Source organism: Erpetoichthys calabaricus, chromosome 6 (genome assembly GCF_900747795.2).
Source record: "Erpetoichthys calabaricus chromosome 6, fErpCal1.3, whole genome shotgun sequence".
Lineage (NCBI taxonomy): Eukaryota > Metazoa > Chordata > Cladistia > Polypteriformes > Polypteridae > Erpetoichthys > Erpetoichthys calabaricus.
In genome coordinates, this window is record NC_041399.2 from 11,045,518 (window position 1) to 11,070,766 (window position 25,249).

The window sequence follows — 25,249 nt, forward strand, 5'->3', positions numbered from 1 at the left end:
CTTCCCGTGTGGGAAAAAATGAAAAAATAAAAGTGTGTGTGCTGAACTCGTGTCCGCATCTGTCTGTATCAGCGTTTGGGCAGCAGGAGTTCCCTCTAGCGGCCACAGTATATTTCTACTTACTATGTTACATTGTTTTTTCTTTTTAGGTGCGTTTGCATATAATGCACGAAGCACCAATTGTGAAAACCCTCGTCTGTCTGTCCGTGTGAAACAACTCTGGGGGAGAGAGTTTCTAGAGTCCAACTGGGAATGAGTTTACTGTTTCAGTTTTACCTTGAGAGCAGTTGCTTGAACTTTTTTCTGAACACCCGAGTCTATGGTTAACATTAAAGTAGCTAATTATGGCCAACAGTTTGTGGGCACGTGACCTTCAGACCTGGCTCTAGATAGATAGACACTTTATGAATCCCCAAGGGGAAATTCACATTATTCACTGACATGGACAACTAGAATGGTGAGATCATGGGGCGACGTATTTTTAGGATGCAGTGTCCTATGAGACATCCTTTCATCTCTTAACATGACTTTTAGATTTTTAAGTGTAGTACAAGTGAATTCTGACACTCCATGTGTAAACTAGTCCTGATTTAAAGACTTTGTTTTAAATCTGTGGTTCACTGGGCTGAATGAAAATACAGCAGTGGATTCAAATGAACGCTTACATTTACAAATCTCCACTTGTGTGTAAATGAGCACTTCTCTACCTTCTGTCCATGCCCGAGTGTAATGCCATCTGGCGTCCACAAGAGGGCGGGAATGTCTCAAGAACGAAGGCAACAAGACAAGTGACAGATGGCATAACCGGTGGACAGAGCTTCAGAACAGTCATTTTGTTGAACTAGCACAACTTTTCCACTACTTTTATTACTGTAGCCTTGAATTAGACAGATACAAATTCAGAAACAACAAAACGTAGACAACAATTTAATAATTAACTTTATTTGGCTTTTGTTAAATTGAGAAACATATTACAAACCCTTTGATCATTTTGTAGTATTTGAAATTTTAATGGCTTAAAAATCTTAATAGGTGACCCCACACTTCATTAAGTAAACACCACTTTAAAAAAAAAAAAAAAAAAAAGTCAAAATCAATCTCTTACAACCTCACATTTCTAAACACACAACTTCCCGTACATCACCATGCCTTTTCGTTGTCCATTTTACAGCAGGAGTTGGGGTATTTATTACCAGAGGACGCTTGTAATTGCAGTCCCACCCGATTCACACAGGCCTACTTTAACCTGGGGGGTTACTTTACAGATTTTTCTTTACAGAAGGTAAAAGTCACTTGAATCTTGAACATGTAAGCCTGCAAAAAGTTGAGACATTAGCGATTTAGACGGCCCTCCTGTCAGTCATTACGTTACCCCACTTGCTGGTGTCAAACTAAACCTTGCCGAGCAGGGGCTGCTTGTATGCCTAAAACTCAGGGTTTACATTTTAAAACCTTGTGAGCGGTTTGCCTTGTCGAGAGGCGCTCATGTCAGTCTACCGGACCTCCTCTGCCTACCCACTGCACAATTCACAGTGCGCACGGCCACGTCAAGGGGTACTGCTAAGCTAACTCTCTCTAAACAGAATACAGGCAGTTGTAGCTGTAGTACACTTACAAGCCGTCAATTGGGTGGTAATAAAAGTACAAAATTGTAGAGCACTAAAATGATCAAAAATAACAAACGGGTGTGCTGTTGGAGTAAACGACTCACCCAGAACTACCCAAGGAGTTCAGCAACCTTCTAGCTGATGTTCAGTGTCGGGTCTTAAGCTCTAGACTAGTGTTAACAAAATATGAACTCTTGCCAGATACTAAATTGTTTACCTTCAAATTTTATTTTTTCTTTTATCAAACTAGAAACGAAAATCCGATTGCTGGTTAACATTTGAGTCACTGCAGTACTCCATAAACGAGGCTGGCATCCATCTCCCCTCCACTTCAACGGGTCTGCCGTGATACACCTACACCTCACGTTAAAGCCTGCTGATGCACTTTCTTCAAGTAGCAAACCAATCAAACTGTGGACAGGTAAAAGGAACACCAGCTAATCCTGTCTCAATTTTCTGAAGTTTGGAGAATAAAGAGCCCAAAAATACGATTGAGTTAAACGAGACGACCCAGCCGCTTCAATAAAATGCAACAATGAAAAAGCCAAACAGATGGCAAGAATTTCAGTGTCCACAACTGTCTGGCATTAGAGCACCAAACCCCAGTTTTCCACTAATGCCTTCTTTTTTTAAAATTGACAAAGTCTGTAATGATGAAGACATTTTTGACAGCAATGAACACCTTTTTCCTTGTATAATTTGCCAACTTTGGTGAAGCTTAATTTACTTTAGAAGTTTGTATTCTTTTCAAAAATAATATACACAGTGCAATGCAGGCTTACACGGCCCGTAGTACAAACAATTTGTCATCAGACATGAGGGCGCAGAAGCATCTTATAGTTGTGAAAACAGCTGGGTGGCAGCCTCCATATTCACACTTTCAACTGGTGCCGATACTGGAATCTGTAGAGGAGAAAAGCAGAATGGCATCAGCCACAAATAAAATACACTCGGCTAACGGAAGAGAGCAGGGAGGTAAACAAATGAAATGGTCAGAAAGAAACGTTATACACTGCCTGGCCAAAAAAAAAAAAGGTCACACACTCTAATATTTCGATGGACCGCCTTTAGCTTTGATTACGGCACGCACTCGCTGTGGCATTGTTTCGATAAGCTTCTGCAATGTCACAAGATTTAGTTCCATCCAGTGTTGCATTAATTTTTCACCAAGATCTTGCATGATGGGTGTATTACTTCATCTGCCTTTCTTCTTACCCTGATGCGCCCATCACTCTGGAACAGGGTAAATCTGGACTCATCAGACCACATGACCTTCTCTCATTGCTCCAGAGTCCCATCTTTATGCTCCCTAGCAAACTGAAGCCTTTTCTTCTGGTTTGCCTCACTGATTAGTGGTTTTCTTACGGCTACACAGCTGTTCAGTCCCAATCCCTTCAGTTCCCTTCGCATTGTGCGTGTGGAAATGCTCTTAATTTCACTATTAAACACAGACCTGAGTTCTAATGTTGTTTTTTCTTCGATTTGATTTCACCAAACGTTTAAGTGATCGCCGATCACTCAGGATTTTTTTCCGGCCACATTTCTTCCTCAAAGACGATGGGTCCCCACTATCCTTCCAGTTTTTAATAATGCGTTGGACAGTTCTTAACCCAATTTTAGTAGTTTCTGCAATCTCCTTAGATGTTTTCTCTGCCTGATGCATGCCAATGATTTGACCCTTCTCTAACAGACTAACATCTTTTCCACGACCACGAGATGTGTCTTTCGACATGGTTGTTTAAGAAATGAGAAGCAAGTCATTGCACCAGTTGGGGTTAAATAACTTGTTGCCAGCTGAAAGATAATCGCCCATGCAATAATTATCCAATAGGAGGCTCATACCTATTTGCTTAGTTAAATCCAGGTGGCGACTTTTTTTTTGGCCAGGCAGTGTATTACGACCATACAGACATTTATGATTAGATTAGCTGAACTTTACTAATTTCACGGTGAATTTCAAATGCATTCAGCAGCAGGCCCAAAATAAAACAAAAACACAAACTCACAGGACTCCGAAATACATCAATCAACAAAACAAATCTAAGGAGTGCAATCGGGTGAATTATAGCAGTGGGCAGAAAAGACACCCAGAGACGTTTCTTAGCATGCCATGGTGGGGATTTTTAATGATGCCATCCAATTTACAATTACATATATGAGGGACGTTCAAAAAGTTTACGCACTTTTATATTTTCATTGGAAACGGTGAAGCTGGGAGGAGAAGTAACTGGGCATTAAAAAGCTGTCACGACTCTGGGAAAATTGCATCGCAAAGGAAGGTGACCATGTAGAAAAGTGATAGAATTTTGTTTTTGAAGTTCTTAATAGAGTTAAACGAAAAAAAAAGGGCTGATACTTTTTTGAACATCCCGTGTATCAATCTCTATCTATATATGTTGCATAGTTTACAGTCAAATAATGCAAAGTGTACACGACCCGTGTTTCGCCCTCATTTGGGCTCATCAGGTGTACACACTCGACTGCTCCCCTCTCGGGGAAACGAACCTCGGATGTCAGAGGCGAAGCCTCTTTACATTGCGCCACGGCGTGTGGTTTGTTTATTTGACAGCCTGGAGATCAGAGTAATTACATTCATAGCATTCGTAGTCTGAATCACAATCTGATTGTATGAGTGGTTACCTACCAGGTAACGCTTGTGGTTGGTCTGCAAGTCGGCAAACATCCGCCACGGTGCCCTCTCAGTTGCGAGACGCACGCTGACATCAGAGGTTCGATCCCCGAGAGGGGTGCAGTGAGTGTTTACGTCTGATGAGCCCAAATGAGGGCGAAACACGTGTCGCGTACACTTTGCATTATTTGACTGTAAACTATGCAACATTCTATGATCTGCTTCTTGCAACTGAGAGGGCACCATGGTGGATGTTTGCCAACCAACCACAAGTGTTACCTGGTAGGTAACCACCCACACAATCAGATTACGAATGCTGGGAATATATACAGTTGTGCTTGAAAGTTTGTGACCCCTTTAGAATTTTCTATATTTCTGCCTAAATATGACCTAAAACATCATCAGATTTTCACTCAAGTCCTAAAAGTAGATCAAGAGAACCCAGTTAAACAAATGAGACAAAAAATATTATACTTGGTCATTTATTTATTAACGAAAATGATTGAATATTACATATTTGTGAGTGGCAAAAGTATGTGAACCTCTAGGATTAGCAGTTAGTTTGAAGGTGAAATTCGAGTCTGGTGTTTTCAATCAATGGGATGACAATCAGGTGTGAGTGGGCACCCTGTGTTATTTCAAGAACAGGATCTATCAAAGTCTGCTCTTCACAACACATGTTTGTGGAAGTATATCATGGCATGAACAAAGGAGATTTCTGAGGACCTCAGAAAAAGAGTTGTTGATGCTCATCAGGCTGGAAAAGGTTAAAAAACCATCTCTAAAGAGTGTGGACTCCACCAATCCACAGTCAGACAGATTGTGTACAAATGGAGGAAATTCAAGACCATTGTTACCCTCGCCAGGAGTGGTTGACCAACAAAGATCACTCCAAGAGCAAGGTGTGTAATAGTCGGCGAGGTCACAAAGGAACCCAGGGTAACTTCTAAACAACTGAAGGCCTCTCTCACATTGGCTAATGTTCATGTTCATGAGTCCACCATCAGAAGAACACTGAACAACAATGGTGTGCATAGCAGGGTTGCAAGGAGAAAGCCACTGCTCTCCAAAAAAACATTGCTGCTCGTCTGCAGTTTGCTAAAGATCATGTGGACAAACCAGAAGGCTATTGGAAGAATGTTTTGTGGATGGATGAGACCAAAATAGAACTTTTTGGTTTAAATGAAAAGCGTTATGTTTGGAGAAAGGAAAACCCTGCATTCCAGCATAAGAACCTTATCTCATCTGTGAAACATGGTGGTGGTAGTATCACGGTTTGGGCCTGTTTTGCTGCATCTGGGCCAGGACAGCTTGCCTTCATTGATGGAACAATGAATTCTGAATTATATCAGAGAATTCTAAAGGAAAATGTCAGGACGTCTGTCCATGAACTGAATCTCAAGAGAAGGCGGGTCATGCAGCAAGACAACAACCCTAAGCACACAAGTCGTTCTACCAAAGAACGGTTAAAGAAGAATAAAGTTAATGTTTTGGAACGGCCAAGTCAAAGTCCTGACCTTAATCCAATCGAAATGTTGTGGAAGGACCTGAAGTGAGCAGTTAATGTGAGGAAACCCACCAACATCCCAGAGTTGAAGCTGTTCTGTACGGAGGAATGGGCCGGTGTGCAGGACTGATTAACAGTTACCGGAAACATTTAGTTGCAGTTATTGTTGCAAAGGGGGGTCACACCAGATACTGAAAGCAAACGGTCACATACTTTTGCCACTCACAAATATGTAATATTCGATCATTTTCGTTAATAAATAAATGACCAAGTATAATATTTTTGTCTCGTTTGTTTAACTGGTTTCTCTTTATCTACTTTTAGGACTTGAGTAAAAATCTGATGATGTTTTAGGTCATATTTATGCAGAAATTTAGAAAATTCTAAAGGTTTCACAAACTTTCAAGCACAACTGTACAACCCAAATACCATTCATCATGAACCATGAGGACTTGAAATTTGTAATGTAGGTTACCCTTGTCCCATAGGTGCTCACTAAGAAACAGTTTTAAAAATTCTGTGGTCCAAGCGCATTTTGTCTGTATGTTTGTCCGCTTTTCATGAGAGAATTACTTAACGGATTTAGATCGGGTTGTTTTATATAATTTGCTTGAACTTTCCAGTTCATTTTGCAACTTCTCTCATCACGCTAAGTACCAGAGTTCACTTGCGGTACCGATGTAGTTATGCAAATCCAACAGAGTGGCTGTTGGCCAAGAGCAGTGGGATGGGGCCTTCCTCATTCACTCGCCAGCCTCCGTTCGAGTCGCTCTACCTCTCACCACGTGTTGGAGTGCACCTCGCCTCTGGTTAGCTAGCGATACCGGTTTCTTCAACACACATTATCATCTAGAGATTGTTAAGGAGTAACGTTTGACGTTTTTGAGAGAGAGATCAGAGCTCCGTGTGTTTTAGAGTGTAGCTGCTGATTGGCAGAGGTATCACGGCCATGTGCTTTTCTCCCCACATAGAGAACACTCTCCCGTCAGAGCTGAACATGATCAGATACAGTGCCAACGTCTATTGATTTTTAAAGTTTGCCCTGTTTCATTACTATGTGGGCGAAGCTACAGGGTACAGCTAGTTAGAGATAAATAGAAGATATATATATATATATATATTATAAGGTCACAGTGCATCTCAGTGTACAAAGGAGGTGTGAAGAGAGTACACTTATTTTCCATTTATGTATTTGTGTCTTTTATAGTCCCAACGTGTTCCAGCCTTATGCCCAGTGCTGCCAACACAAGTTTCCCTATTGCCACCCTGAACTGGACAAAGTGGATTCACGAAATACATGGAGATACAGTAGGAAACTGGTTTCTTGCTATCGGGTATAAAAAATACATTCGGGGACATTTTGTCCATAAATGTAAAATGGGTGAATGTCCATTCGCTATGCTGTCAGATGCTGTACACTTTAAATCGCTGTGTGTTTAATCCCAGTCATCAAGTGTGCCCATCGAGTGCTTAATCCAACACCACAGAAAGGTGAACCTGGAATGGCAGGCTGTAAACAAGTGTGAAAAGTCAAAGCGATGTCACCGAGTACCTGCTCGCCGCTGCGACTCGGGCCATTGCTAGTGTCGCCTGCTTGGAGTACCAAAAAGAAATATTTGGAGAAAAGCTGTGTGAGAATGAGGTGAATATTCTACAAAGGTGGTAGAGACACCGCTAAAGGGACAAATGTGTACTTGTTAAAAATTGTGCTGGAGGATAGTGGAGGACATGCACACATTTTCCATCGATAACCGGCAGTGTGCGGTGGTGATCTGATCTAACCCACACACACTACTGCTGTGTTTCATAATAATAATTTGTTACATTTGTTCAGCCTATATACAACGGACTTCCAATACAACTCGGAGTCCTGCCACGTGCAAAAGTTCGCTGATGACACTGCTATCGTGGGCTGCATCAGGAGTGGGCAGGAGGAGGAGTATAGGGACCTAATCAATGACTTTGTTAAATGGTGCGACTCAAACCACCTACATCTGAACACCAGCAAAACCAAGGAGCTGGCGGTGGATTTCAGGAGGACCAGGGCCCTCATGGACCCTGTGATCATCAAGCTATATATCAAGCTATATATATATATATATATAATCATATAACTATTTCTATAGCTCTTTTTCTCACTACTCAAAGCACTAATGTGCTATCAGACGTTTCGAAGCTCCCATTTGTGATGTTTTACCCTCCCGCTTCAGTGTGTTCACATGCATTTGCAGTCAAACTATTTGGAGCAACGCAAGGTTACTTTTGATTTGTTACCTGGACTTAAAGAACAAAAAAAAAAGGAACTAAAGACGGCCTCTATGTCTTTCATGAAAATAAAGAAAATAACTAAGCATATTAAATGTATTATCAGTTTGCCCTAAACACAATCGGACTACAACAATGTAACTTGTTAAGCCAGAGAGAGCTTGTTTTAATTTGATAGAGTTGGCAAAGGTGAAAGGTCGCCGGACTCGGCTTGCTTTGTTTTCTCTGAATTGTCAAACCCGAAGCTGTGAGTTAACAGGGCGTTCATCACGTGAAACTCCGTTTGTCTAAAAGTAGCGCGCGTGTCCAGAACAAAGCTTGCATGTTTTCCTTTAGATGTGTATGAAGCTGCGATCGCCCACACTGTGCAACATTCTCTGTGGTCTCTGACGTCGTTTTAAATGTTAAATGCTTGAAGTGTTCACCTCCTTCATATTTCACAAATACAACAGAAAAATGACTGCAGATGAGCTGATGGGCCATCCAATAAAAAAACTGTTCAGCTCATTAAATTCATTTGATTCTTACACAATGCATTTTTCAAAAGTCCAGCTCAGAGTGCACCATGGCCTTCATTAAACCTGACGATAGCACAATGTGGTCTCCACTGCACATGGGGTCGGCTTCAGGATATGTTTCCCTTATTTTTAACAATTTCATAAAATATTTTTACATCTGAAAGTGGTCCCTGGAAATTCTTTGTATTGCCATTCCTATTAACAAACTGACACTAGCCTTTTCTGTTTTAACACAATAAGCAGCAACATTAGACACAACTTTAGCCAAACAGTAGAAGCTGTAATGTCAAATAACAACTAATAATAATTTGAAATGCAACTCGACACAAAATATGGAGACACACCTTGTTCAAATGAATTTTGTCACTGAGGAGAAACTTCAGTTACACTCTTTAGATTTCAAAATCTGTTGTATTTTTAATTTTCCCCTCATCCATTACCAGTTAATGTTTTTCTACTACTCGAAATGAACATCAGAACAATCTGAACAAGAGCAGGCCATCATTCAGCCCAACAAAGCTCACCCGGCCTATTCGCTTAATTCTTCTGAAAAGCACCAAGTTGAGTTCTTAAATTCCTATGGTCCACCACCCTACTTGGTCACTTATTCCATGTGTTATAATATTTGTGCAAAATTTACCCTTCAGTTTCCAACTGTGTCCCTGTGTTCTTGATGAACTCATTTTAAAGTCACCGTCTTGATCCACTGTGCTAATTCCCTTCATAATTTTAAACACTTTAGTCAGGTCTCCTCTTAATCTCCTTTTGCTTAAAAGTGTAAAGGCTCAGCTCTTTAAATCTTTCCTCCTAACTCATCCCCTGTAGACCTGAATCAGCCTAGTCGCTCTTTTCTGGACCTTTTCTTGTGCTGCTATGTCCTTTTTGTAGTTTGAAGACCAAAACTGCACACAGGACTCCAGATGAGGCCTCACCAGTGTGTTATAAAGCTTGAGCAGAACCTCCTGTGACTTGGACTTGAGTTTTGAAAGTCCCTAAAGTCTTACTGTCTACCACACTACTTGGTGTCTTATTCCAAGTGTCAATCGTTCTCTGTGTGAAGAAAAACTTCCTAATGTTTGTGTGAAATTTCCCCTTAACAAGTTTCCAACTGTGTCTCCATGTTCTTGATGAACTAATTTTAAAGTCACCGTCTCGATCCACTGGACTAATTCCCTTCATAATTTTAAACACTTGACTCAGGTCACCTCTTAATCTTCTCCTTAACCTGTAAAGGCTCAGCTCTTTTAATCTTTCCTCATAATTCATCCCCTGTAGCCCTGAATCAGCCTAGTCGCTCTTCTCTGGACCTTTTCTAGTGCTGCTATGTCCTTTTTTGTAATCAAGAGACCCAAACTGCACACAGGACTCCAGATGAGGCCTCACCAGAGTGTTATAAAGCTTGAGCAGAACCTCCTGTGACTTGTACTCCACACATGTCAAGGCACTATATAACCTGACATTCTGTTCACCTTATAAATGGCTTCGGAGGTTAAGTAGTTTGACACATTCGTGGTGCCGAAGGGGGGAGGCACACTGCAATTTGGTTGGAGGTAAAAGTAAGAAGTTTTTGTACACACAACAATATGACTGCCATTACTCACAGCATTTATCATCGTAAGCTGTCCTTCAATTTAAAACTTAGTATTTACTAAATTTGTCTAATTTCCACTCTGGGAAGAGTACATAGTAAAATGGAAGTCGTATTTGCATGTCCTTTTAACATTTTATCTCGGTAATGACATATTTTAAACAGGTCTGTGTTTATGCGTATGTTCTTAGTTTTGTATATCTTACTGCTTTTATACATGAAAATGTGTTTGTGTGCCATATATACACAGATACAGAATTTTATTTGGCTGGTCTTCTAGAAACTGTGATATGTAAGAATCAGCTGACTTGAACTGAATTCACCCAGAAGCTTCCCAGAGCTGCTTTTAATGTACCGTCTGTCTGAAAGCTGTCCATCCACACTACCTGAAGTTTGCGTGTTCTTTCCGGTGACTTCTGTTTTCCCACACTCTTCACTTCGTTTTGCACTTCTGTGAAAATTTTGTTGATTGTTTCCACTTTTCTGCTATTTCCAGCATTTATCTGAAGGTTAAAAAAAAAAAACAGCAATCATCCTTTCAGGCTTTCTTGTTAAGCAGAAATATCAAAACACTAGTAAAAGAAGCATTGTCAACTATCTATTTTATTTCTTTCCCTTGTTTTCTTAAATGCTGAAGCACCTTGTAGGTTGTTGCTGTTGTTATTTATTGTGCCTTTAGCACACAGCTTCACATGGAGACTCCCTGAACAATAACATACTACATTTTACAAATGAAACCCGTTTTCTTAAAGGCTGCACACTGCCCTGTCGTTCCTCTTAATTACAATTATCTCAATACAACTGAAATATTTGTGGCATTATTAAAAACTAACACTTTAGCTGAAGGTTCTGTTCAGGGCTCTGTGTCTGGGCTTGCGAGTGTCCTGATAAAAACTAACACCCAGGCCTTTAATGACCTCTTAGGCACGGCCATCAGCAGTGTGTCTGTCTGTGGAGAGAGTGTCGACCTCATCGAGAGGTTTACTTACCTCGGCAGTGACATTCACGTCTCTGGTGACTCTTCTTATAAAGTCAGTAGATGGATTGGGAGATTATGGGGGGTCATGAGGTCACTGGAAAGGAGGGTGTGGCGCTCACGATATCTCTGCTAAAGGACGAAGGTCCAAGTCTTCAGAGTTCTGGTGCCCCGTTTGTGAGACATGGACGCTATCCAGTGACCTGAGACGAAGACTGAACTCCTTTGGTACTGTCTCTCCGGAAAATCCTTGGTTATTGCTGGTTTGACTTTGTGTTGCTCATGGAGTACTGAATGAGGCACATTACCTGCATTGTGAGGGAGCATCAGTTACAGCACTACGGCCATGTGGCGCGGTTCCCCTGATGGTGATCCGGCATGCAGGATACTTATTGTTGAGTACCGAATGGCTGGACCAGGCCAAGGGGACGCCCACATAACACCTGCCTTCGGCAGATAGAGGGTCATTTCTGGAGGGTGGGACTGGACCGCGTGTCTACCTGGGAAATTGCCAACCGGGATCCTAAGCCATTTCCTTGTGTGGTGGGTGCAGTAATGTGCTGTACCAGTGCTTGCTCATCAAGGAGGGCTGTTTGGAAGAGCAGTGTAACTGCATTAGAGCAGATGTATCTAATAAAGTGGCCTGTGAGTGTATAAAAAACTGATATAAGTGACTTCAAAAACTATACCAAAAAAGTTACATAAAAAACAAAACAAAATAGATAGATAGATCCAGTTAATAATGAAATGATTAGCCTCCCAATAGAAATGGAGGAAAACTGTTAACTTTAACAAGGAAGTGACTAGGGCCTTCATGTATAAAATATTAAAATATACGCTTGCCACAAAAACAAGAAAATGTGTACACCAAAACTTGGCATACGCACATTTCTATTCAGTTTGCTGTTTATAAATTACATTTGCATATATGAGCGAACCTCGAATGCCACCATGAAACATACATAGATGGAGCGGGCTACTCAACATCAAACACATGCAATCATGGTGCTGCAGGACTTTGGCTGGCAGAGCAGCCTCCCTCTTGACACATCGAGACCCCACCACCTGCATTAAGAGTATCTGGCTGTGCTCCACACCTGAAACCACAAGATCAAGTAGCGACGTTATGGTTACTGTACCTCTCCATGTCTTCCTATCGCCTAGAAAAGGGCATAAGGTGCCAGCGCCTGAGTAGATAACAGTTATCACTTGGCACATGTAATGACATGATTGCTGTCACAATGAATAGTACAGGCCATGTGACACACTGAGGGTTCAGCCAGTTACCTTATCAACAAGCCAGCCGTCACAAACATCACGTTTTCTAAAACCTGCTTTGCCTAAAAATAAATGAATGTCACGTTGACCCAGGCCATCGAGACACAACACTTGCCAGTCACATCCCAGATGACTTGTGCATTAATGGAACGTCTCTGCTTATGGTTAACAAAAGCAGCTTCTCTCTCACTACTTGCCCCCTAATTACAATATGAATACAGTAAAGTGCTCTGAATGTGCTGAAAACCAGACACTGCTGCAAAATGCCTTCTTTATGTTGACAAAAATCTTTTGTGTTTTACGTATGTACACCCGCGCCACACAAAAATTGGATACGTCACCTCAGCAGTCAGTTAAGGACTTCAAGCACCGCTGTCACAATGTAGAGAAAGAATGTCTGAGACATTCCTGTACTGTTGGCCACTTCTCTGAGAAGTGACAATAGGCAGCCAATATAAACTGAAGAATAACCAAACAAATTCTTAAAATGCAAATAGACCGCCTCAGGCCTAATAAAAGAGAGCTAAAATACAGTCTGTGTATCGTATTTATCGGTTTTGAGTAGAAATTGCGTTTGTCACAGAAAATCACACCCTGCCCACATCCCACTCGGCATCAACGGTTTAGATGTGGAGACTGTTAGGAGTACCAAGTTCCTCGGTGTACACATAACTGAGGAACTTATGTGGACACATAACACCTCATCACTAATCAAGAAAGCCCAGCAGAGACTACACTTGCTGAAGTGAACAAGTCTTCCCCCTTCCATCCTCGCCATGTTCTACAGGGGCACCATTGAGAGTGTTCTGACCAGCTGCATCACTGTCTAGTATGGCAACTGCAACACATCCGACTGCAAGCGCCTGCAAAGGATAGTAAAGACAGCAAAGAACATTATTGGGGCGCCTCTCCCTTCACTACAGGACATATTTTACAAACGCAGTGTCCGCAAGGCCTGCAGCATTGTGCAGGACCTCTTGCATGCCTCACATGGACTTTTCACACTTCTGTCATCCAAGAGAAGATACTGCAGCATCAGACCCAGATTTGCCAGGCTGCAGGAGAGATTTTACCCCCAAGCTGTCAGACTCCTTAACACCATGTTGCCCCCTGGGATCTTCCACATGGCCTCAACCACCTCTAAAATCAGAACTTTTATACTTGCGAGCCACTGACCTGTAAAGACGAGTGTGCAGGTAGAGAAGAACTGAAAATCTCACACTGACTTTAAGGATTTTGACACTCTTGATATCCTACTGCTGTGAAACATTCTGACCTGTCATTGTTTACACGTCTTAAACAACTATTATCATACACTGATCAATTCTGTATTATAATAATAAATAGCAGATATAGATATTACATATCTATTGACTATATTTATGTATCTAGATTGCAAATGCCATACATTGCATCAATGTTCATATTGCTAACTACACGTCAATATTGCTGCTACTTCTTTGTCTTGTTTGTGTTTTAATTTTAAATTTTAATTCTAATTTTAATTGATCATTTACACTTCATGTTGTTACACTGTGGACCCTGAACTTCGCAATTTCGTCTATCTGTATACTTGTATATGGTTGAGATGACAATAAAGTTCACTTTGACTCTGATATGAATTATTACATGTGCGAGTCATCACTTATCTGGATTGTCTGCATTCCCTTACTGGATTAAAGGTGCCATCATTTCCCAGTTTCCCCAAAATGTCATGCAGACACGGGTCAGAGTTGCTGTAAATATATGCATGTTCCTCCAAGATATCTTTGATAAATCCTGACGTATGTGTGGGAAGTTGCATGAGCAGATTTCGAGCCTCTTTTTTGTGCGTACACAAGCTTTATAAATGAGGCCCCAGGACCAGATAACTCTTATCTTCATGTGCTTTAAGGGTTTTGCGAGTACAGATGTAAACCCCTGATGCATAATTTTAGGGAGTCACTGCACCCTGGGGAAATTCTAAAGGCCTGGAAAATGGCAAAAACTATCAAAAAGGGTGGTTGAGCAGAGTAACTACTGGCCAGTGAGCTTAACATGCATCACAGGTAAATTAATGGAAGGAATTACTAAGGAGAAGATTGAGAGATACTTGGCAAGGACAGGAGTTTTACTGAAACATCAGTGTGGGCTCAGAAGAGGGAGGTCATGTTTTACTGACATGCTGGAATTCGACGAGGGACGTTCAAAAAGTTTCTGCACTTTAACTGTATTTATTAAGAATTTCAAAAACAAGTTACATCACTTTTCCACATAGTCACCTTCATTTGTGATGCAGTTTTCCCACAGTTGTACCAACTTTTTAATGCCCAATTACTGATCCACCCGCCTTCACCGATTCCAACGAAAACATAAAAGTGCGGAAACTTCTTGAATGTTCCTCGTATGACGGAGCAACAAAAGGGTATTATCAGAGAGGAGCATCTGATATTATTGAATAAGATGCCACATGAGAGGCTAGGCATCAAACTAAAAGAAGTGGCAGTTCAGGGTGCTGAGTGTAGATGGGGGCAGAATTGGCTCAGACACAGGAACCTCATCAGAATTGACTGATGTTTAGAGTGGTGACCAGCAGGGGTCAGTGCTGGGGCTGCTGCTATTTTTAATATTTATAAATGATTTAGATAGGAATATAAGTAACAAGTAGGTTAAGCTTGCAGACAATACCAAGGTTTGTTAGATAATCAAAAATTAGTTGAATCATCATATAGACAGCATACAGGCTTGGGCAGATTTAATGTCAGTAAATGTAAAGAATTACAGATAGGAAGTAAAAATGTTAGGTTTCAATACACAATGGGAGGTCGGAAAATCGAGAGTACAGCTTAGAAGAATAATTTAGGGGTCATAGTGGACTCAAGTTCAGAAGCCATTAAGAAGGCTAACAGAACGTCAGGTTATATAGCGCCTTGATGTGTGGAGTAATGAAACTCGGCCAGCTGATTTGGTCATACGATTTACCCAAGAACTGAAATTGCCCGTGTTGTGGATCAATAGTAAGGGAGATTTAAGCTAATAAAATTTTAACTTGTTTGGGGGAGGATTATGACTTTGACTGGTTATATCTACCTTAAATGCAAGTTCCACAGAAATGGTTCCCATATTATTTTAAAGCTCTTTTCCAGCTCTGTATTTTGCGTAAATACTATGCTATCCCCAAAATGAAAAATGACCATGTTACGAATGACTATAATATTAAAAATTGTATAGCGAAAAAACCTATACAGTCGACCCTCGATATATGACGGGCCTGACATGCAAACACCTTGGTTTACGACCAAAATTTTTGTTTTGAATTACGTCAAACATCTTGAGTTACGACCCGCATGCGGTCACGTGTATCTGCTTGTGCGATTGTAAACAAACAGCCGAGAGCGTTCGTAAGCATCAGTCGGAGCCCAGATATACGTGTGTTTGTGGATGTAATTTAGGTCAGTGCAGTGATTTATATAATTTATTTCAATAATTGCTATCAAAATGGCACCAAAAAGCTAGAAAAGAAGCTAAGGAAGGAAGAGAAGGTAACGAAGGTAAAGAAAGCGATCACAATTGAAACGAAGAAAATATGAGAGTGGCATTCGTGTGACCGATCTCGCTAATATGTACAGCATGTCGAAATCCACCATCTTGACAATTTTACAAAGAAAAGATAACCACCTTCCATTTCATTCTCCTCCTCCTCCTCCCTTACTGCAAGCCAAAGATGTCAACTTAAATGGCGAGTACAGTATGAAATTGTTGTTTCTGGTAGGCTAGGCACTTTTTATAACTTTTTGGTTAGTACATTAGAAAAATTATTGGTGTTTTTGGTAAATTATGCACATTATACAACCCTTTTTTATTATGAAAAGGTTAAGTAAGTGTTGCTGTGGGAGGTTCAGAACGCATTATAGGTATTTCCATTATTTCTTATGGGAAAAATAGTCTTGACTTACAAACTCAATTTGTTCGCAAAGGCTAGTTGTAAGTCAAGGGTCCACTGTATGCTAAATAACGATATATTATTTACCCTACAGAACTCACACGCAGATAAACAGACTTGAGCTGAGAGAACTTTCTGTCCATTCTGCGTTGGTGAAGGGTGATGGGATAGCAGTGCCGCTTGTGCTGACCGACACATTTACAACACAAAAGAGGCTGACGGAGAGGTGCGAAGGGATTTAAGGTGGGGCTGGGATTACAAGTTTTTCCGTAGTCCTTGGTAATTCTAGTGTTAAAGCAGGGGTTACCTTCTTGAGCTGAGATTTGAAAGGAACACAACAAGATTTCTGATCGAGTTTAAACACGTTCTCTACCAAAGACGTTGCATGCTGCTGCAGCAAAGACGATGCTTTCATCTCCACTGGGTTACTGACAGCATCTTCTATTGATTGATTGCACACCTCACTTCCCCTCTGATTAACGCAGGCTGGAGCTTTGGCATTTATTAGCCACATTGGATTGGGCCCTTTTCACAGAAGCCATTTTGACATGAAAATAGTATGGCAAGCACAAGGGGTCATTACTGACATTAATGAAGCTTCTGTTCAATTTCAGTGTAGCATAACCGGAACCTTCATTAATGTCATTACTTACACCTGTGCTTAAAATATTAGGTCATGTCAAAATGAAAAAGGCCCACTAGTAATATGAAACCATGTTAGTAAAGATAGCTCAGCAAGGACTCAAAAACCAAAGATCACATTTTCTGGAGATGTTCATGACATTATACGATAGCTTTAGTAAAAAAAAAAAAAAAAAATTGACCAATTTTAAAAGTTTTTTTTTTTGCTTTTTTAACATTATAATTACTAATAAAATGTTTTTGTTTTTTTTATTTTGGGGATAGCATAGTATTTATGCAAAATACAGAGCTGGAAAAGAGTTTAAAAACAATATGGGAACCATTTCTGTGCAACTTCTATTTAGGGAGATATAGCCAGTCAAAGTCATAATCCCACCCCTTTGTTAGCTTAAATCTCCCTTAATATTGACCTAAGGCATGTGCAGTTTCAGTTCCGTGGGTTACTCATATGACCAAATCAAGTTTTATTAAAATCTTGTGACAATGAGGTCCAAAACGTGTGAGCATTTGACATGGAATTACCCTGATTAGGATATAGCAGGTTGGATAATGGATGGATGGAATACAAAATTGTAGCCACAGGGTCGCCCCAGGACTGAACATGAGAACCCCTGTTGTTGACCATGCTTCATAGTGATTTTTAACTTTAAATAAAGTTGATTGATTGATTGATTAATGCACACAGCTAGTGGGGCTCGGAAATCCTGTTCTCTGGAGTGACAAGTTATGGTTTACTTCCTAGAAGTCTGAAGGACTGATCTGGGTTTGGCAGATGCCAGGAGAACCCTACCATCAATACTGCAATGTTTGGTGGAGGAGAGATAATGGCAGGGTTTGGGCTGGGCCCCCTTGGTTCCAGTAAAGGGTATTGTTAATGCTATAGTATATGCAGACATGTTAGACAATTTTGTTTTTTTTTGTTTTGTTTGTGAAGACTCTTTTCTGTTCCAGCATGACTGTGCCCCATAGAAGGCCAAATCCATAAAGACATAGAAGAACTCAGGTGGTCTACACAGAGCAATGACTTCAACTCTACTGAACACCAATTGTGAGCCAGCCAGGTCTTCTCATCCAACATCAGTAACTGACCCTCATAAAAGCTTTTTTGGATTAACATGCAAAGACTCACTCAGAAATCTTATGGAATGCCTTCTCAGAAAAGTGGAGACCGTTATGGGTACAAAGAAGGGGTAACTCCATATTAATGTCCATGGTATTGGAATGGAGTGTCTAACAAGCCCACATAAGTGTGATGGTTCACAAACTTTTGGCCTTAAAGTGTATGTCTGTTGTCTGCTCCACTCACTGTTAATTGTCATCATTAAGATAGCGTTAAAGGAGTCAACTCCACAGAAGGAGAGGTAAGAACTGAAAACTGAGGTATAAATGTGAGTATTTCTCATTTTCTTATGATTCTAAATCTGCTCTTTTCTAATTGTGGAATAAGAAAATCAGCTGATTAAACCATTAGAGAGAAACTGGCTGGAACAAAAACCAGCAGCCTCCGGACTGGGACTGGAAACGCTTGGCCGGGGCAGCAGGGTTCAGAATATAGAAACCTCACCTTCTTAAGGCTCGTTGCGACGGGCTTGGCTTTATTCTTGGGTTTGATGTGTTTGTTGGCCACCTGGAAGACATTTTTCTGCTTCTGCGCTTTCGTTTTATTCTTTCCCATGATGAGAACCTGAAAAGACATTTAATATACACACACAATTTGTTAGTTTGTAAAGTAGAAATCCTGTTTGATATGCAGAAAATATGCAGTGAAATTGAGAAGCAGATCCAGAATGGGAGGACAACTCATGCCAGGGCTCACTCCCACATTCACACACATACCCGGCTGGCTCAGAGTCACAAAATGAATCTGTCACAGATACCGGGGAGGGGGGGGGGGGGCTATGGGGCGTTGGATACACTCTACAAAAACACATGCAGAACATGCAAAGTCCACCGAGGCAGAGACTACTGTAAGTCAGTATTTGAATTCAGGGTCCCAGAATTGGAAAAGCAGTAGCTTGGGCCACAACACAATCCACAATTGCTTCCATGATTATTAGCACCACTAGTTAAGAGGAGTGTTAAGAGCCAATCTTAGAAAGTTAAAGCTTTGAGTTGAACTCATATTAGTGTTTGCTTAATTTGAATAGAATATAATTTTCTTTCATATAGTCATAGACAATGGTATGGTCTTTTCCCCCTATAAGTTAGTAAAGATAGAACTTTCTTGCTATAACTGAGACACAGTGTGTTAATTGTGTCAGTTGTTGTTTAGAACAGGTCCCAGTACACAGGGTCTTGAAACAACAACATTTATTTCTATAGCACGTTTTCATACAAACAGTGGAGCTCAAAGTGCTTTACATGATGAAGAAAGAGAAAAAAGACAAAATAAATCAGAATTAAAATAACATAGAATAAAAGTAAGGTCTGATGGCCAGGGAGGACAGAAAAAAACAAAAAAAAAAAAAATCCAGACGGCTGGAGAAAAAAATAAAATCTGCAGGGGTTCTGAGGCCACGAGACCACCCAGCCAGCCCCCTCTAGGCATTCTACCTACCTTACCTGAAAGACCCATCGTCAACTCAGAAATGGGATAGGCATCCAGTTTTCTGACCATCGTTTTGAAGTGATTTGTAACGATTTGAAATGTAACAAGACTTAAGCTTTGAACAGAACTTTTCTTAACAAGATTTTTTTTTTTTTTTTGCTATTTTAATTTACTTTTTTATGTGAACTGTTTTACTTTGAATTTTAACTAAAACTTACAAAAACCAAAGATATTTTGTCCGTGCAATCATTTCGGCGCATCAGGCTTTTGTTGAATCCCATTTTTTAAGTTAGAGCTGCTGAACTTTGGTAATTTGGGAAAAACGCAGCTACAAGGAGAAAAAAAAAATATTTTTACAAAATCACGTTTTGGTGAATTACCTAAATCTCACACTGAAAAAAGATGAAACTAAATCCAACTCTTAACTGAAGGAAACTTATTCTTAATAAAAATTATTTCTCATCAAGAAATGTCCATCAGGTGAACGTCTAATAAATTTTGATCTATTTGGCCAAACAACACCCTGATGGTATCCTCAGAAAAATAAAAAAAGTTTCATGGCAGCCATATTGCCATGCAGTAGTACTAAAAGCACAGGTGTAAGTAATGACATTAATGAAGGTTCCAGTTATGCCACACTGAAATTGAACAGAAGCTTCATTAATGTCATTAGTGACACCTGTGCTTGCCCTATTATTTTCATGTCAAAAGAAAATGTCTGGTGTGGCAGAATATGAGCACCAAGCAACCATGGAATTAAACAACAGGTTTCACTAACAACAAGAATTGGCTTCTACTTAAGAAATTGGTTGGATTTGGAGGTCCCCTGCCTTTGCTTTGTCACATGTTGGCTTGTGTCGTATCCTGCTTTTGTTTAGCTGCAAGGTAATAAAAAAAAAAACTAAATAAATAAAAGAAATAATTAAGAGGTCTGGGTAACAGTAACGGCTCTTGTCCAGAAAGCGGACGCCACTTAGTTATTTAACAATAATTAAGATTAGGTATATAAATAGGTTTCACATTTCTATTATCATTTTAGCCCTAAAGCAGTGACTTAACATCAGGGACCTATTTTATTGACCTTAAGGTTAGAGTTTGGGCGAGGGGAAGGCCGTCTCAGGTGGCGTCCGCTTTCTGAACAAGACCCGCATGGCTAAAACGAAAGCTTGCAGCAACTGTGACCCTTGAGGAGTTCAGGATGGACAGATGGACACTTTATTAAACCCAATGATTTACTAACTAGTGAGTCTGACATTGAAGTCGTTGCTGCTTTCATCATCCCGGGTTGTTAATTGTCACTATTAGGGTTAATTGAAGGGAGCAAACTACACAGCAAAAGGGGAAAATAATAGAACAACAAAACAGAAATAAGCATTTATAGCTTTAGAAAAAAAAATTGAAATATTCCTAAAAGTCTTATAAATGTAAAAACCATAGTGTTGTGTTTTTCTAAATGCAGAATAAGAGAAGAATAAAAAAAGACCAGCTAATTAAATGATGAGTTGTTATCGATTATTATCACTGATTATGAATCTGGTTGGAACAAAAACCTGCGGCCACAGTGGGTCCCCAGGATCGAGTTTGGGAACCACTGTTGTACCCCGATCTCAGTTATTTTTGTCCGACATCCTTTTACCTGAACCTACCAGCAGCATCTGCCATCTCTCCTCCACTTGATTCACTACTAGCACAGCATCACAATGGTTTACCTCCAGTGTGCCCCCAGCCGGTTTTATGAGTGGATGCCCAGTTGCAAGTTCCATGTGGTGCATTTGGTACATCGCATGGGTGCTTAGGTACAGTATGTATGACAACCATGAGATGTTCTTGTTGCAGTGACTTTGAATGGAAAGAACATTCGATAACTAAAGTGAAATGAGATAGCTGTGCAAATCCTGCAGTGGATTAAAGTGTGACTGGTGACGAATGAGCACTGGAGAAGTGCATCAGGTTGATTTTCTGATAGTCTTAATAATAATAATTCTTTGCATTTATATAGCGCTTTTCTCACTACTCAGGGTTAGGGTTCAGTATTCAGTAATGTGGTATTAAATTAAAAACATGTTAATTTAAAATTATTGCAATATTTTATATTACAACCTCACAACGTGCATATAAATAGCCACTTTAGCACTGGTGCATAAAGTACACAACGCAAGTACTCATGAGATGAGAAATGGTTCGAGCTGTTAAGGGTTAAAGATTTCAGGGTTCTGCCTTAACTGGGTTCCTCCCCTTATCCCCTTTTTAGAGGTCTGCTAGGCCAGCTCAGTACCACTCAGGGAACAAGACCACCATGGCCATGGGGCAACTCACTGTAGAGGGTAGAAACAACCCCATGTGGTGTTCCCTGGAGCAATGCAGCTGTCTCAGTCTGTTACCGATGGGGCTGCTCATACCAGTGGATGACTGTCACTGTCCAGAACAAAAAGCTTGCTGAGAGGTCATCTATTCCACCATTTCCTCCAGTGAGTCCAGCCCGACTCCCAAGATTGAACCCAATGTTTCAATCGATTCATTTAGTCTGTTGGCATCATCTGTATTAATGCCATTTACCCAGTACACGACTGCAGATTAGACGGCACTGGCCACTACAGTCTGGTTGAAAACATCTAAGAGTGGCCTGCATACACCAAACGACCTCAAGCTCTGTGAGAAATCGAGGTGACGCTGACCCTTCTTGTATACAAATGGCCTCTGTGTGGGTACTCAACTCAAGCCTGCCATTCAGTTGCACCCCAAGGTAATTACCTGCATGTTTTTAACATTGATATTCGCCATCAATGAGAACTGGGGGCAGAGTGGGCTTGACCCTGCTGAAGTCTACGTTTACCTCCTTTGTCTTGCTGATGTTGATCTGTGGGTGGTTCAGTCTGTGGCACTCAACAGAGTCCTTCACTAGTGTCCTGTATTCTTCCTCCTGCCCATCACTGATAACACCCAACTATGGCTGAGATGCCAGGATTCGGTGTTGTATCTCAAACTTTACTTGTTGGCAGCGCCCTGTAAAACGTATGGTCATTTTTTTCGGGTGCCCCCCTTGGAGTTTCTCTACGTTTTGGGGTTGTGGACGTCATTACTTTCATAATGTTCGCCGTGCACCGTTTGAGAACCATTGATCTAAAGTGTGAGGTGCACAGGGTTAACAGGAATGGGTTCCGGTGCAGTCCACTGTGGAACCTCAGTGCTTGCTACTCGTGATCAGGTCCGACACACGAACTGTGGGCATAAGCTGGCTGGAGGTGGTCTGTATGAGCGGTCACGACCAAAAAAAAAACTCCTGCAAGCTCACCTGGCGACCCCGGCTGGACAGGCAGCAGAGGATTCCACGTCCCCTTCGCCGTCTGTTTATCCGACTGAGGCTGACGACAGGACTGGGCGCAGGCTGGCGATTCAGATTGTCTGCCTATAGAAAAGCGACATGAGTCGATCTGGTAGCTAAACAAGCTCACGAGATGTGTCGTGAAAGGACTGCCGGCTCCCTCCGTAAACATTTTGAAGAGTTTACTCTTCGTGTTAATCACGAACTTCAGCCTCGCCTGCTTAATCGAGTTCGTCTAACACGAGGGGTTTCAAATAGAAAGTCGGTCAGCTTTGCGTTCGTATGTGTGCTCAACCTCAGTTCTGAAGGTGGCATCTGCCCACCTCAGCTCCAAACCTATTCCACCAAAAAATAAAAATAATCAAACTCACCGCAACCTGCACCACACGTGTCTTCTTCTTCTTGTCTTCCTCTTGACTTTCAGATTGTTGACCGGAGTGACTGAGCTCGCGCTTCATTAGTTTTTGCTGCCATCTAGTGGTTGGAGACTCACTTGCGCCAACAGAGGCAATTTTGTACCGCTGCCGCTGAAGACTCGAACTTAAACGGGTAAATAGATTAGGTGTGTGTGTGTCCGGTTGTTGTGTTACTGTCATTGCAAAAGGTGTCGCAAGATGATCCCAAGAATTCTAGAGGTAACTGTATGCCCCACTTCAGTGAAGATGTAGGAGTGGTGAGTATTTACAAGTACCACGGGCTGCATCTGAATGACAGGCTCGAGTGGGCAAACAGCACAGAGGCCATCAATTTATAAGAAGGGTCAGAGTCGCCTATGTTTGCTGAAGAGGCTGAGGTTGTTTGGTGTATGCAGGCCACTCTTATATGTTTTCTACCAGTCTGTAGCAACCAGTGCCATCTTCAATGTCATAAGTGTGCTGGGGAAATGGCATTAGTGCAGGTGATGCCAACAGACAAAATAAACTGATAAAAAAGGCTGGCTTCAATCTTGTAAATCAGACTGGACTTACTGGAGGAAGTGGTAGAACAAGAGGGCCTTTAGGATGCTGCTGACTACCCAGGACAATGAATCTCGCTCCATATATGAGGAGCACCTTCAGTAACAGGCTGAGATAACTGCAGTTGCTCCAAGGAGTACCATTAATGGTTGTTTCAACTGTCAGCAATCAGGCTCTGTAGAGTGTCATCCCTCAGCCGAGGTGGTCTTGTTTCCTGTGTGCTGAATGGTCCTGAGCTGGCCGACAGCAGACATCATAACAGACAAGAATGCTATGTGCCATACGCTATGCCATTGAGTGGCATCCAGTACTGTGAAATAGTAAGTGATAAGTACGAGCAAACTTTACACTTAGTAAATACCTACATATGATGTTAATTTACTTTACAAATAATTCTTGTTATATGTGTCTTTGTACCTTTTTATATTTGCTTCTGTAACCCAGCAATTTTCTTTATGATTAATATCTATCTATCTATCTATCTATCTATCTATCTATCTATCTATCTATCTATCTATCTATCAGTAGTTACTAGGGTGTTGTACCATGTTAGCCATTATAAATGTAGTGAAAAGTCAAGCAAAATGACCCCTTTTATTGGTTAACTAAAGAGATTACAATATGCAAGCTTTCAAGGCAACTCAGACCCCTTCTTCAGGCACAGATGTAATCATCTTGCTTACATCTTGCTTACATCTTGCTTACATCTTGCCTGAAGAAGGGTCTTGAGTTGCCTCAAAAGCTTGCATATTGTAATCTCTTTAGTTAACCAATAAAAGGGGTCATTTTGCTTGACTTTTCATTTATCTATCTATCTATCTATCTATCTATCTATCTATCTATCTATCTATCTATCTATCTATCTATCTATCTATCAAATAATGCCTTTACAGTGCATGAATCCTGAATTGGACTCAGAATTGGGATTTTTCCATTACACAACAGCCCAGACCATTTTACAGTTTATGTACCATACGTAGGATGCCAGTTAATATTGGCATTAGAAATGGAGTTATCTGATATCAGAATGCTATTCCTGATGTGAAAGTTGTTACTTTTGTGGTCTAAATGGAACACCAACAGTTGGAGATATTATCTTAGCATCCACAAGCTGAAGAGCCTCACATAACAGTTTTAGCTGTCCTGCTAGTGACTAATTTTCATTTAACCATCAGAGTAAAAGAATGTTATTATTTTATTAACATGATTTATTGAAATGTGTTCACCCGCATAAACATGTTCTCTTCTAATTTTATGGACGTGCAAATCTCTTATGTTATTAACTAAAACTGAGCAGCAGGGTGGCACATTCTTCAGATAGATTAACAGATAGAACAAGGTACCATATTGAATAAACACAAAAGCCGCAATATAACAGAAATATACATAAGCATGAAGGACAATACAAAATGCACTGTATCATGTACTATACAACCGAGGAGATGATTACTTATAAAAGTCATAGATAGATATGAAAGGAACTGTATGATA

General features: G+C 40.7%; 1 protein-coding gene across 1 annotated transcript; it reads right to left on the minus strand.

Annotated features, from left to right (window-relative positions):
• Positions 1-921: 921 nt before the first annotated feature.
• On the minus strand, positions 922-23,313 carry rbis (ribosomal biogenesis factor). The gene is made up of 4 exons (XM_028792827.2): positions 23,174-23,313; positions 18,497-18,616; positions 10,501-10,617; positions 922-2,510 (listed from the first exon to the last, which is right to left on the minus strand). Exons 1-4 carry the CDS (start codon positions 23,258-23,260, stop codon positions 2,442-2,444), a joined length of 393 nt encoding a protein of 130 aa, XP_028648660.1. The 5' UTR covers positions 23,261-23,313; the 3' UTR covers positions 922-2,441.
• Between the last annotated feature and the right edge of the window lie 1,936 nt (positions 23,314-25,249).